Raw genomic sequence first — 13524 nt, 5'->3', positions numbered from 1 at the left:
GCTGCATAGTAACAGCAGATGGAGTAATTCCACTCCCAGGTGTGTCATTGTCTACATTTCATGTCAAGAGTGAAGCCAATCATTAGCGATCATATCCCTTACCATCTGGAAACTGACTTTCATAAATTATTTTTAGGTCTCCCTTGCCAGAATGAAATGAACAGGATTCAGAAGTTGAGCAAGGGGAAAAGCCTGTTGGGTAAGTACCATTTCTTGCCACTCATTTAAACAACTAATTAAACCATCCGTGTCTCTTGTAATATTGAGCACAGCCATGGTTATTCAATTAGGGACCAGTGTTTTGTGAAAGAAATGCCTCATTTTACCTGAGACAGGGCTTTTCCAGGAAGCTGGTGACATGTGGTAGTCCACAGGACATCTCTGAGGCTCAGTTAGCTGGCTGAGAAATGCTGCATGCGCCACCAGCGGGAGGAGACGTCAAAGGTCAGCCCATGACCAGTGGGCAGGTCACCAGGCTGAAATCGAGCTAACCCCTCCCTGATCTTGGCTTTTCCTTCTTTCACGTATGACCATTAAATAGAACCCTCAAGTGTTCCTTCCAAGTTAAAATGATAAGATCTATAAATTATAGAATTTCCTATATTCTCCAGATCAAGTTGTCCATTCAAGGAGGAAGATGAGCTGAGTCCCTTCTAAATTTATCAGACAGGGTCCAAGGACTCGAGTGCACTTAAACATATTTCTGCTTCACGTGCATGATCACTGGACCCTGTCTCTACGTTTCTCCTCTTACCTTTTGTCCAAATGTTGAGGTGGAAGGAAGCAAGTGGGTTGTGCGAGTGTGTTTTTTTCCCTGACATGCAAATCTGTGGCCAAGGTAAAGGTAACAAATGCTGGCTGTTGAAGGCTCCCTTTAGCTCCAAACCCTCCTTTCTGCAGCACGCAGACCAGGCCATTGCCCAAAAAAGAGCCTGCACTGCTTCCCTTGCTTTTTAAAAAGAGAGCTGACAGCTACAACACGAATTATTCTTGTTAAGCATTCAGAAGCAGGTTCACCCCCTAAACAGCCTGCCATTTCAGGCATTTATCTATTTTCTTGAAGGAAACGGGCACGTTTTTTGCAGATTGGTCTGTGAAGTCTGGCCATTCCTCTTCATCTGATGTTTGTGCCACCTCAAAGTGCATCTTACTTCCTTCCTTCTACTTTTGAAAATTACTTATTTCACTGGCTTGCCTTAGACTTTCCACTTCTGATAACACCCTTTTCAGCTCACCAAGAACTCCAAAGTCACTGTGATCTGGACCTGAGTGTAGGTTCTTCTCCAGCGTTGAAGACATAAAGGCATCTTTCTGGATCTCTTTTCCATTGGGCTTTCCTCCAGTGCAAGGACTTGTGCTCAAGGATCTGATTCTTCCATGTGCGAGGTTATTTTGGGTTTGAGTGATGTGCTTAAGAGAACTAATAGAGAGTGCTATTTTTGGATGCATGGATATCTTCTTACTGCTTCATTGATAATGAGATATTTTTAAAGTAGGTGGCCTCAGATAAAATGTCTCATCTTTTATTTTCCCCAGTTCACAGGAATGAAAGGCCTATCTTTTTCCTACTGTGAAGCCCACCTAGTTTTAAAGCTCACTTTACCACATCTCCCCACATAGGGATATTATTCTAGCTGACTCATAAAAATACCATTTCTCTGCTTACAAATTATTTTTTGCATGGGGAAATCTCCTAATATAACACATGTGTATTCAGGGGCATTCAGATCCCTAGCAATAACAAATTATAGTCAGTTATAATTACTGCCTACTTAGAAAAAAATGGTAATTCTATATTACATTATAGATATAGAGCAGCATCTGCTTCCTACCAACCTGGGGCCTCAACCCAGTATGCTTTTTTTTTTGGTCTATTAACTGCTCTTGTTTTCCAACTGCAACTCAAGGAGGAGGATCAGCATTTCCTCAGCTTTCTACTTGTCCTCAAAAACTTCTCTGCTTTTTGGTTATTGAAAGCATCTGCTTTTTTTTTTTTTTTGTCCTTCCTTCTGTTCCCTCAAGACCAGGGGTGCTGGCTGAGCAACTAACTAAGAGTATGGTCACTACTTCTGATTGCAGCACCAGCAGACTTACCTGTCACTTAGGAGGGATTTTTCTGGGGGCAACTTCCTAGCTGTGATCTTTGAGAATGTGGTCATCTTGGAATAGCTTGGTGAGCAGTTGCTACAATCAGCTGGATCTGAGGTTGCTGTCTGCCATGCCACTCTTCTTTCCAGATCTGTTCTATGAAATAAAAGGTCACTTTAAAAACACAGTCACTCTAAAAAAATCACAAATAAAATTAGGCAGTAGAAGCCAGTGGTAAGCAGAAACCTCCATCTTCACATGGCTGATTAATGTTACTACTCAGGTTACACTGAGGAGAATTGTCCCATAGTAGATGAGCACACAATCATCAAACAAACACACATGCCCCCTAAGAAAAATGAAAACTAAAAACGGTCATAAATATTACCTACAGTTGAGTGAGAATCAGATTGGTATCACTGATTTGAGAAGAGAAAATATTATCTTCAGAGTGCTGAGAGGAAATCACTTTGAACCTAGAATGTTAAATTTATCTCAGTGATCATCCAAGTGTGATGACAGACATGTTCTCAAACCACAGATTCAGTAAGCTTACTAACCGTAGACTTACTAAAGGTTTTAATATGCAGAAGACAAACAATACCAGAAGGAATTATTGAGATACAATGTGGAGAAGAAATAAGGCATGCTGCTAAATCTAAACAAATATGAACTATAAAAATGTTTTGATATCAAGGTAGAATTAAAATTTCAGACTGCTGGGGTCAGTGAGAAAAATGTGTCTGGTTTATTCAGGAATAAAAGAAAATATAGATTAACTTTAGACTTTATTAAGAAAAATATGCTTCTCAGTGCATATTTTAAGGTAACAGTAAAAATATTGGAAAAAGAATATATAGTTTTTAAACCTATGGAAGACAGAATAAAGAAAACTTGATCATTTCAACAGAAAGCAGGAAAGGGGGAAGATAGATAGCAAACACAAAATACAGTGGTAGATATAAAAACACGCATATCTGTAATCACCATAAATGTGACTGGGCCAAACTCATTTATTATGAGACAGAGACTGAGAAAATCTGACAAGAGCAAATACTTTGTTTTCAATTCTTAAGAGAAAGAGGTATTATTATCTTGCTGAAATGTTACATTTACTATGTTGTTATGTCATCAATTGGTATACCCATAACTTTAAAACAAAATGTAACATTATAACAATTGTAACTATAGATGTAACCAACATAGGAGCACTCAATATATAAGGCAAATACTAACAGACATAAAAGGAGAAATTGACAGTGACACAATAATAGTGGGGGACTTCAACACCCCACTTTCATCAATGGACAGATCATCCAGATAGATAGAAAATCAATAAGGAAACACAGGCCTTAAATGATATTTATACACCATTCCATCCAAAAGCAGCAGAATACACAGTGTTTTCAAGTGCACATGGAACATTCTCCAGGATTGATCACATCTTGGGTCACAAAGCAAGCTTTAGTAAAGTTAAGAAAATTGCAGTCAATATCAAGCATCTTTTCTGACCACAGTGCTGAGATTAGAAATCAACTATAAGATAAACACTGGAAAAAAGCACAAACATGTGGAGGCTAAACAATATGCTACTAAACAACCAATGGATCCCTGAAGAAATCAAAAAATACCTAGAGAGAGAGATAAATGACAATGAAAACAGGATGATGCAAAAGCAGTTCTAAGAGGGAAGTTTATAGCAATACAGTCTTACCACAGGAAGCAAGAAAAGTCCCAAATAAACAACCTAACCTTACGCCTGAAGCAACTCGAGAAAGAAGAACAAACAAAACCCAAAGTTAGTAGTAAGGAAAGAAATCATAAAGATCAGAGCAGAAATAAATGAAAAAGAAACAAAGAAAACAATAGCAAAGATCAATAAAACTAAAAGCTGGTTCTTTGAGAAGATAAACAAAATTGATAAACCCTTTGACTCATCAAGAAAAAAGTGGAGAGGCTGAAAATCAATAAAATTAGAAATGAAAAAGTTACAACTGACACCACAGAAATACAAAGGATCCTAAGACACTACTACAAGCAATTATATGCCACTAAAATGGACAACCTAGAAGAAATGGACAAAATCTTAGAAAGAATTGAACCTTCCAAGACTGAACCAGGAAGAAATAGAAAACATGAACAGACCAATCACAAGCAATGAAATTGAAATTGTGATTAAAAAATTCCCAACAAACAAAAGTCGAGGACCAGATGGCTTCACAGGTGAATTCTATCAAACATTTAGAGAAGAGCTAACACACATCCCTCTCAAACTCTTCCAAAAAATTGCAGAGGAAGGAACACTCCCAAACACATTCTATGAGGCTACTGTCACCCAGATACCAAAACCGGACAAAGATACCACAAAAAAAGAAAATTACAGGCCAATATCACTGATGAATATAGATGCAAAAATCCTCAACAAAATACTAGCAAACTGAATCCAGCAATACATTAAAAGGATCATATGCCATGGTAAAGTGGAATTTATCCCAGGGACACAAGGATTTTTCAATATCCACAAATCATTCAGTGTGATACACCACACTAACAAAGTGAAGAATAAAAACCATATGATCATGTCAATCCCAAACTCCCAGTCTATCCCTCCCCCACTCCCCCTGGTAACCATAAGTTCATTCTCTAATTCTGTGAGTCTGTTTGCTTTCCAAATAAGTTCATTTGTATAGTGTTTTTTTTGGATTCTGCATATAAAGCAATATCATATGATACTTGTCTTTCTCTGTCTGACTTCACTTAGTATGATAATCTCCAGGTCCATCCATGTTGCTTTTCAATGGCTGAGTAACATTCCATTGTTTCCATATATCACTTATATGCAGGACCGAAGAAAATGATACAAATGAACTTATTTACAAAACAGAAGCAGACTCACAGACATAGAAAAACTTATGGTTACCAAAGGGGAAAGGTGGAGGTGGGGAGGGATAAATTGGGAGTTTGGGATGGACATGTACACACTACTACATTTAAAATAGATAACCAACAAGGGTCTGCTGTACAGCACAGGGAACACTGCTCAATATTCTGTAATAACATAAATGGGAAAAGAATTTGAAAAAGAATAGATACATGTATATGAATAACTGAATCACTGCTATACACCTGAAACTCACACAACACTGTAAATCAACCATAGTCCAATATAAAATAAAAATTTTAAAAAAAGAAAACACACAAAGTAACAGAATTGCAAGGAGTTGTCATATCTATAGCCTAATCAGAGACTCTAATATACCTCTTCTTGAAAACTTACAGTTCAAGTATACAAAAGAAAAAATGAACATCATTCATTAGCATTTTTATATATGTATTCCTGTACGTAGGCATAGAATAGACAGTCTCTCCAAACACACATGACATTTGTCATAGATTACACAAAAGAAAACAAACTAAACATCTCAAAGAAGTATCAGAGATGATATTCATTCTCTACAACACAATACAAATAGAAGTAAAAAAGGAAGTTACACAACCTTACATGTCTGGGTTTTTTTTTTTTTTTTAAATAATCTGTCAAAGATGAAATAAAGTAAAAATACAAAACATTTAGACCTGAGTGAAAATGAAAGCACTATGTGCCAAAAACAGAGAAGCGACTAAAATGAAACTTAGAGGAACATTCATAGCTTCAAATGCATTTCCAGAAAAAAAAAATAAAACTAAAATTTCAAATCAAAAAGCTATAAGGACAACACAGTTAAGACTAAAGCAAAAAGAAATCAAATAGACAAAACTTTGACAATGTGAAAGCCTCAAATACTCTCATGAATTTAAAAATGGGCTGTAACCTCAAATATAGATGAATAGTATAAATTTGTAGTTCTCAAACTTCACAGTTTGAGAACTACAGAAACACCTGGAGAGTTTATTAAAGCATAGTTTGCTGGGCCCCACTCTCAAAGTCTTTAATTCAGTAGGTTTGAGGTGGGCTCAAGAATTTGCTTTTCTAAGCAGTTTGTTTCCCACTGATGATGCAGCTGCTGGTCCTGGGCCCACACTTTGGAAACCATTGCTATAAACCAACTTACAGCAATTACGAAAACCTAGTTGAAAAGGATACTATGAGTATGGGTCATGAAGAAAAAGAAGACCCAACAGGATTAAAAAAAAAAAAAAAAAACACATTAATTTTAAATCAAAATACTACTGTCACCTCCTAAAATAGGCACCAGGCTCAAAATATTTTTATGGGTGAATCCATGGAAGAGATCATTCTCATTTTATACAAAACTTCTGGAGTATAGAAAAAGAAAAATACCTGAATCACTTTACAAATTAGTTGCTTTGATACAGAAATTGAAGAAACAAAACTATATGCCTCTATCACTTAGTAACATAGATGCAAAAGGATCAGCAAATTGAATCCAATATATCATGACCAAGTAGTATTTATTCCAGGAAAGCAAAGATGTATTTTTAAAAATTGTGCCACTCATTAAAAGCATATAAAGGATAAAAAATCCTACGATTCTCTCAAGTATTAATGTTATTGAATCAGGAAGGAATAGAAAATCTGAACAGACCGGTTACTAGTGAGGGGATTGAATCAATAATCAAAAATCTCCCAAGAAAGAAAAGACCAAGAGCAGATAGCTTCACTGGTGAGTTTGACCAAATATTTAAAGAAGAATTAACACCAATCCTTCTCAAACTCTTCCCAAAAAATTTCAGAGGAGGGAACACTCCCAAACTCATTTTATGAAGCCAGCATTACCTTGATACTAAAGCCAGAAAAAACACTACAAGAAAAGAAAACTACAAGCTAATATCCCAGATGAATACAGATGCAAAAATTCTCTAGCAGCACATTAAAGGAAAGGAAGATGTAAAATTTTCTTTGTTTGCAGATGATACAATTTAACCAAGGAGGTGAAATATCTCTATGCTGAAAACTGTAAGACATTGATGAAAGGAATCCCATATTCATGGATTAGAAGAATTAATATTGTTAAAATGTCTATAGTACCCAAAGTCATGTATAGATTCAAAGCAATTTCTATAAAGATCCCAGTAGCATTTTTTTTTACAGAAATAGAAACACAATCCTAAAATTTATATGAAACCACAAAAAACCCAAATAGCCAAAGCAATTCTAAGAAAGAACAAAGAAGAACACTTCCTGATTTCCAGCTGTATTATAAAGCTACAGTCAACAAACAAGGTTGTACTGGCATAAAAATACACACATAGAGTAACAGAACATAATTGAGAGCCCAGTATAAACCCATACATATACAATCAACTAATATATTCAAAAGACAGTCTCTTCAATAAATGGTGCTGGGAAAATTGGATATTCACGTGTAAAAGAATGAAACTAGACCCCTATCTTACACCACTCACAAAAATTAACTTGAAATTGATCAAAGACCTAAATGTAAGACTGGAAACAATAAAACTGCTAGGAAAAAAACATAGGAAAAAAGCTCTTGACATGGGCCTTGGCAGTGAGTTTTTGCATATGACACCTAAGACACAAGCAACAAGATCAAAAATATGTGGGACTACATCAAACTTAAAAGCTTCTGCGCAGCAAAACAATCAACAAAACGAAAAGACAACCTATGGAATGAGAAGAAATATTTGCAAACCATATATCAGATAAGGGGTTAATATCAATATATATGAAGAACTCATACAACTCAATAGCAAAAACAAAACAAACAAAAAATTCCACAAATAATTCAATTTGACAAATGGACAAAGGAACTGAACAGACATTTTTTCCAAAGAAGATATTCAAATGGTCAACAGGTACATGAAAAGGTGCTCAGCCTCACTAATCATCAGGGAAATGCAAATCAAAACCACAGTAAGATATCAGGTCCTGCTGTCAGAACGGCTATCATGAAAAAGACAAAGGATAACAAATCTTGGCAAGGATGTGGAAAAAGGAGAACCCTTGTGCACTGTTGCTGGGATTATAAATTGGTGCAGCCCTATGGAAAACAGTATGGAGGTTCCTCAAAAAATTAAAGATAGAACTACCATATGATCCAGAAATTCTACTTCTGGGAATATATCTGAAGGAAATGAATAAACTATGTCAAAGAGATATCTGCACACCCATATTCATGGCAGCATCATTTACATTAGCCAAGATGTGGAAACAACCTAAGCGTTCATCAATGGATGAATGGCTAAAGAAGTTCATATATGTTTTTATATATATATATGAGAAGAACATCATTCAGCCAGAAAAAAGAAGGAAATCCTGCCAATTGTGATGACATGGATGGACTTTGAGGGCATTATCCTAAGCGAAGTGAGTCAGACAGAGAAAGAAAATACTGTATGATCACTTGTATGTGTAATCTAAAAACAAACTTTGAGACTGGTGGTAAACACAGGCAGGGTATGGGCAGTGGGAAAATTGGATGAAGGTGGTCCAAAGGTACAAGCTTCCAGTTATAAGATAAATAAGTGCTGGGATATAACATACAACATGATATCTATAGTTAACACTGCTGTACGGTAGATATGAAAGTTGTTAAGAGTAAATCCTGAGAGTTCTTCTCACAAGGAAAAAAATCTTTTCTATATGAGATGATGGATGTAAACTAAGTTTACTGTGGTAATCATTTCACAACATATAAGTCAAATCATTGCGCTATACACCTTAAACTTATCCAGTGCTGTGTGTCAGTTATAGGTCAATTACATTTCAATAAAACTGGAAAAACTTCTGAAATAAAAAGTTATTAATAAGAGTAGAACCACAGGGAAAAAGAGAACTCATCCAAGAAGGAATCCTATCTAACCTTGAGCAAGTCCTAGGGCCCTGTAATTTTGATTAGGTAACAACCAAGCATGCCATTCTTTCTCGCTGGCTTTGCAGTAAATACCCTGTCTGATGTGTGAGCCCTCTTGTCTGTTTTTGAGGGCATTAACTCAAGTATCTGTGCACTTCTCTGATTCAAGTTGCACCTTTCGTTCTCCCAGGAGCATTCATACCTCGGTGTAACGAGGAGGGCTATTACAAAGCCACGCAGTGCCACGGCAGCACAGGGCAGTGCTGGTGTGTGGATAAATACGGGAACGAGCTGGCTGGCTCCAGGAAACAGGGTGCTGTGAGCTGTGGTGAGTAAGCCCTTCTGCAGCAGCCCCCGATGACCTCTGGTGACTCAAAGGTACTCACTGTATGAGGATCTGGGCAGAAGAATTTGTAGAGGTCGTTATGGTCTACAGTGAGTGAGGTTACAATGGAGATAAAGTAACCCTGAAATCACATGAGATAATGCATAGCTAGTTTTCCGAGTGCCAGGAGCTCACTATGACCAATGAACTGGACAACAGTTTTTGACAGTCAGAAACGGTGGCAGGCAAAGAGCGACTCAGATAAACCTCCCAAAAAGGTAGAAACATCTCAAGAATTCTGGGGCTCATATCAGAATAAAGCCTGTGGTCCATGCCAGGTAGACAGGGATGCTCTCATGTTCAGAAGGTGAACTGCATGATTCTGCCCTACAGTTAAGCAAGTCGTGAGGCATAAGCAGAAACTAACCTCAGACCTTTTCTTCCTTCTTAATGATGTTTCAGAAGAGGAGCAGGAAACTTCAGGGGATTTTGGCAGTGGCGGCTCTGTGGTCCTGCTGGATGACCTAGAGGATGAATGGGAGCTGGGACCAAAGGACAAAGCGGGGAAGCTGCGGGTGCACGCCCGGGCAGTGACGGAGGATGATGAGGACGAGGACGACGAGAAAGAAGACGAGGTCGGGTACATATGGTAGTCCCCACAAGGAGGAGGACACGAGGTCCGCACAACACTGCAAGTCACTTCCTGTTCCTGCATTTGTATCTGAGACTCCACGGCACACGGCCTCTTCTCCATTGTTGCCCTCTCCACCCAACCTAAGGTTCGGAGGAAGACAACTCCTTGTTCCCGGAGCATTCTGATTTTGCATACGGCGTGTGGGAAAAAGGGTGTTGTGTTTTGTTTTTTAGACAGGGGAAGGCTGGCTGAGTTAGAGCCTCCTTCCCTCCCGTGAGTTTTCTGCAACAAGCATGTGATTTATGTGGGACTCTGACAGCGCAGGGAGCCCCTACCCTCAAACGTCAAAGACCCTTTGCGATCACCGACACTGGTGGTTAGTACAGCATGGTTCCCGGCCTTACCGTGTCTAAGTGCTTTTCTTGTGTCCTGTAGATGTTGTGGAAAACACACCGCACTGTACCTTGTTCCCCCTGCCCCCCACCACCCCTGGGGTCTATTATTACAAATTAGTTTTTCACATTACTCGATCTGGCTTCCTACAAACAACAGCCTTAATTCAGTCAAGAGTCCTTTTGGGGAACTGATCTCCTTTATTAGAAAAGGTGTCTATATGCTTCTCTCTGTACGTACATAAACACGTAAGTACGTACAGAAGAGACTGTACACACCTGTCAGAAAAAAAGGGTTTGGGTATCTATTAAAAACTCATTTGAAAAACAATTACACATTTGTCAGCTTGTCCAGACCTGGATCATCATTTCTGGAATAGGAAATGTGTATCAGAGTCCTTTTTTGCACTAACAGTTGGCACTTGTAGCCCGCAGACTGAGGAGGCTGCTTCCGTCTGTGGCAGCCGAGTCATTGGAAGCCTCTTTGATTTGGATAAGCCTCTGTCTGCCTAAATTGCTTTCCCCGCAGAAGCCATGCGACTCCCACGTGGGCAGCTTCACAAGCCATCTCTCTCATTTCAGCTCAAGCCCCCCTCGGGCTTGCAGCAGTCCTGTGTGCGGCAGGCCCCTCCCTTCCTACCTACTCAAGGGCTTTTTCTAAGGCATGTACACATACCCTCTGCTCTCTGAGAAGACAGTCCCTCGCTGTTCCTTAGCTGAAGAAAATTCAGGATGCTTAACTCAATGTTTCAGTTTTGCCGCTCTCTATCCACACATCATGATGAGGCTATAAAAGTTCTACAGATTTTTGATCGCTCATCATTTGTAAAGAATCTCAGCTGGAGGCCTAGAAAGAACTCCATGACAGCACATGGGAAGCTAGGGCTAGATTTTAAAGAGCTAGTCCTGCCCTCATCCCTTCCCCGACACTAGTGTCAAGGTACTAATAAAGAAAGCCCTTTACCATTGCGTTTCTTTTCCCTAAGTTAACTCATGACTAGAGTCTATCTCCAAATTTGGTAGGGTCATCATCTCTATAGTCTTTAGGATTTCTCCCCCTATCAAGCTGGCCCCCATACAAGTACCAAAGAGTAGTCTTCAAAGTGGCCCCATTTAGCTCAGTACAGGGCCTTAAGCTCCTGCCCCACCTGGTTTCCACCCACATGGATGCCCTCATCAGCCAGCCAGCAAGGCTCTCTTGCCCACATTTGTTTTTCTTCCCTTCCTGCACTCCAGCCAGTCTACAAGGAGACGACATAAACTCAGGCGAAAAATATACTCAGCCAAACCATGATTACAGAGGCAGCTGACCAGCCCCCGCTCCAAACTAACTATTTGTTTATACTTTACCAGCCCACCTCAGACTAGTATTTTCCAATCCCTGCATTGGCCAGACGCAGTGGCATTATCCCTGGACTTGGCTCAGATGGGACATGAACTTACTTGATATGGCAAACTCATTTGGCCTGATAGACATGAGTACAGCCAGGACCCTAGGTATCGGATAACCATAGGCAAGCTCTGTATTGGGACCTCAACTCCTTCACCTCTGTTTCAGTTGTTGTTTTTTTTTTTTTCTCACTTGAACAAAACTCTGAGATGATAATTTAGAAAACAGGTGCTTAATTGCAGCTAAATTACAATTGAATGTATAAGAGAATCGAGACATACTAAAAAAAATCTCAGTTTAGACCATCAAAGAAAACCATGGTTACTATCTCCTCTGAGCTTGGAAAAATGCACAAGAGAACAAATTAAAATCGACAAATTGATTTCACTTAGAGAAACTTCTAGGAACAGAGTGAACCACACTGATTTTAATTTGCCTAATTATCTTATGACAAGTGTCAAATTAAGATGACACTTAAAGATCCTTAGCATTAACTTAATGATGGAGAAGAGTGCTCACCAGTCAATTCCCAGGAAGGTAATGAGATGCTCATTTTCAGGGACATTCCAAGAAGATATTTTGATTCATTAAAATATTAAATAAAAAGCCCTCCTAAGACTGGAACCCAAAATCAATGGAGCAACGTTAACGCCACTTTTCATGCCTCACTTTGGCAAGACAGCATTAGATTTTTTTTAAAGGTACTTTGCATAAGTAGTAAAGATTTGATATTTTAGTTACCTCATCCTTAGAAGAATTTTTGCTTTCCTCTTTTTTGGCAGGAGCCCTTTAGCTAGTGATGGAGTATACATAAAAATCTTGATTAAAAAAAAATAGTACTGTGACAATCATTTCCTAGTTGGAGACAGATATGGAGTTGAAATTTCACTGGCTCATTTTTGGAACCTCCTTAGTAAATAGTTTTATTCTTATTCCATAAATGGTTCTTTTATTTGATACCATTTCCTTGGCATCTAAGTTAAGCCCCAGAATTTTCTTCCACAATGGTTAGTTGTCTACCATATTACTGTCTTTTTGTTTCCACGAACATTCTAGGCATGGGAATACTTTCATACTGAATTCGAGGTATTATATCAGGTCCTCCTCCTTTATGCCCATTTTCGCACGCCCAGCAGTGAATGACAGCACGTCTGTCCAGGTCTGCCCCTCTCCTCTTCACGGGATGCCATCTACAGTTTTGTTTAGTTTTTACCTTGACCACACTGTACAGTAACATCCAAGAGCCCTTTCTACAGTGGGTGGTTTTGGTCTTTTTATACCTTTTTCTCAAAGTCACTGATGTTTGTCTCTGTTCATTGTGTAGCATTGTAATGAGAGCCCTCCAAATCCTGAGTGTCAGTTTGTTGTCCCTATTGTAGATGAAATAGCGAAGTAGAAAAACCTAGTAAATTCTGAATGCTTTCCCACATAGACTTATCTGGAATGTGAACACGACTCTTTGGTTAATAGTAAATGCTTAACTGTAGTCCTGGGTAGGTGCATTTCTGTCTGTCTCAATAAATTTTAATTTGTCTGCAACATCGGAGTGTTTGTATTTTGTTAGCTTGCACGTGCACTCGCCAGGCCATGTCCACACATGACCTCTGGAGAAGAGTATGGGCAGGTCAAGGGGATCACCAATGCAGGGCCCTCTGTGAGGCCAACCTGCTGGTGGTCCAGCCTGTCCTGACCCCTCCCAGCACACCCTGGCCCATCCGTACCCTGTGCCCCCTCAGCCTAGAACCTTCTCACCCGACCCCTCTTTCTGCTGCTTTCTCCTCTCTCAAGCCACAACTTTCTTACTTAGTCCTTATCCATCAGATTTCACTGTTGTCATCCTGTTTGCAACCTTACGCTTTTTCAATTCTTCTTATTCCTTCCCTCCCCAGTCAGTTATTCTCCAATTCTCTTGGGGGGAA

The 13524-nt window shown here is 39.0% G+C and overlaps 1 protein-coding gene across 1 annotated transcript in view; it reads left to right on the top strand.

Moving 5' to 3' along the window:
- Nucleotides 1-13144, top strand: part of SPOCK1 (SPARC (osteonectin), cwcv and kazal like domains proteoglycan 1) — a 556485-nt gene extending 543341 nt beyond the window's left edge. The window contains exons 9-11 of the mRNA XM_059917154.1: nucleotides 137-199; nucleotides 9055-9192; nucleotides 9652-13144. Of these exons, the coding sequence (XP_059773137.1) occupies nucleotides 137-199; nucleotides 9055-9192; nucleotides 9652-9842 (392 nt within the window). The 3' untranslated portion in view covers nucleotides 9843-13144. The remainder of the gene's footprint in view (nucleotides 1-136; nucleotides 200-9054; nucleotides 9193-9651) is intronic.
- The last annotated feature ends 380 nt before the right edge of the window (nucleotides 13145-13524 follow it).

The sequence above is a fragment of the Balaenoptera ricei genome, chromosome 3 (genome assembly GCF_028023285.1).
Source record: "Balaenoptera ricei isolate mBalRic1 chromosome 3, mBalRic1.hap2, whole genome shotgun sequence".
Taxonomy (NCBI): domain Eukaryota; kingdom Metazoa; phylum Chordata; class Mammalia; order Artiodactyla; family Balaenopteridae; genus Balaenoptera; species Balaenoptera ricei.
The sequence above is the reverse complement of the archived record's forward strand: the minus strand, read 5'-3'. Positions and strand labels throughout refer to the sequence as shown.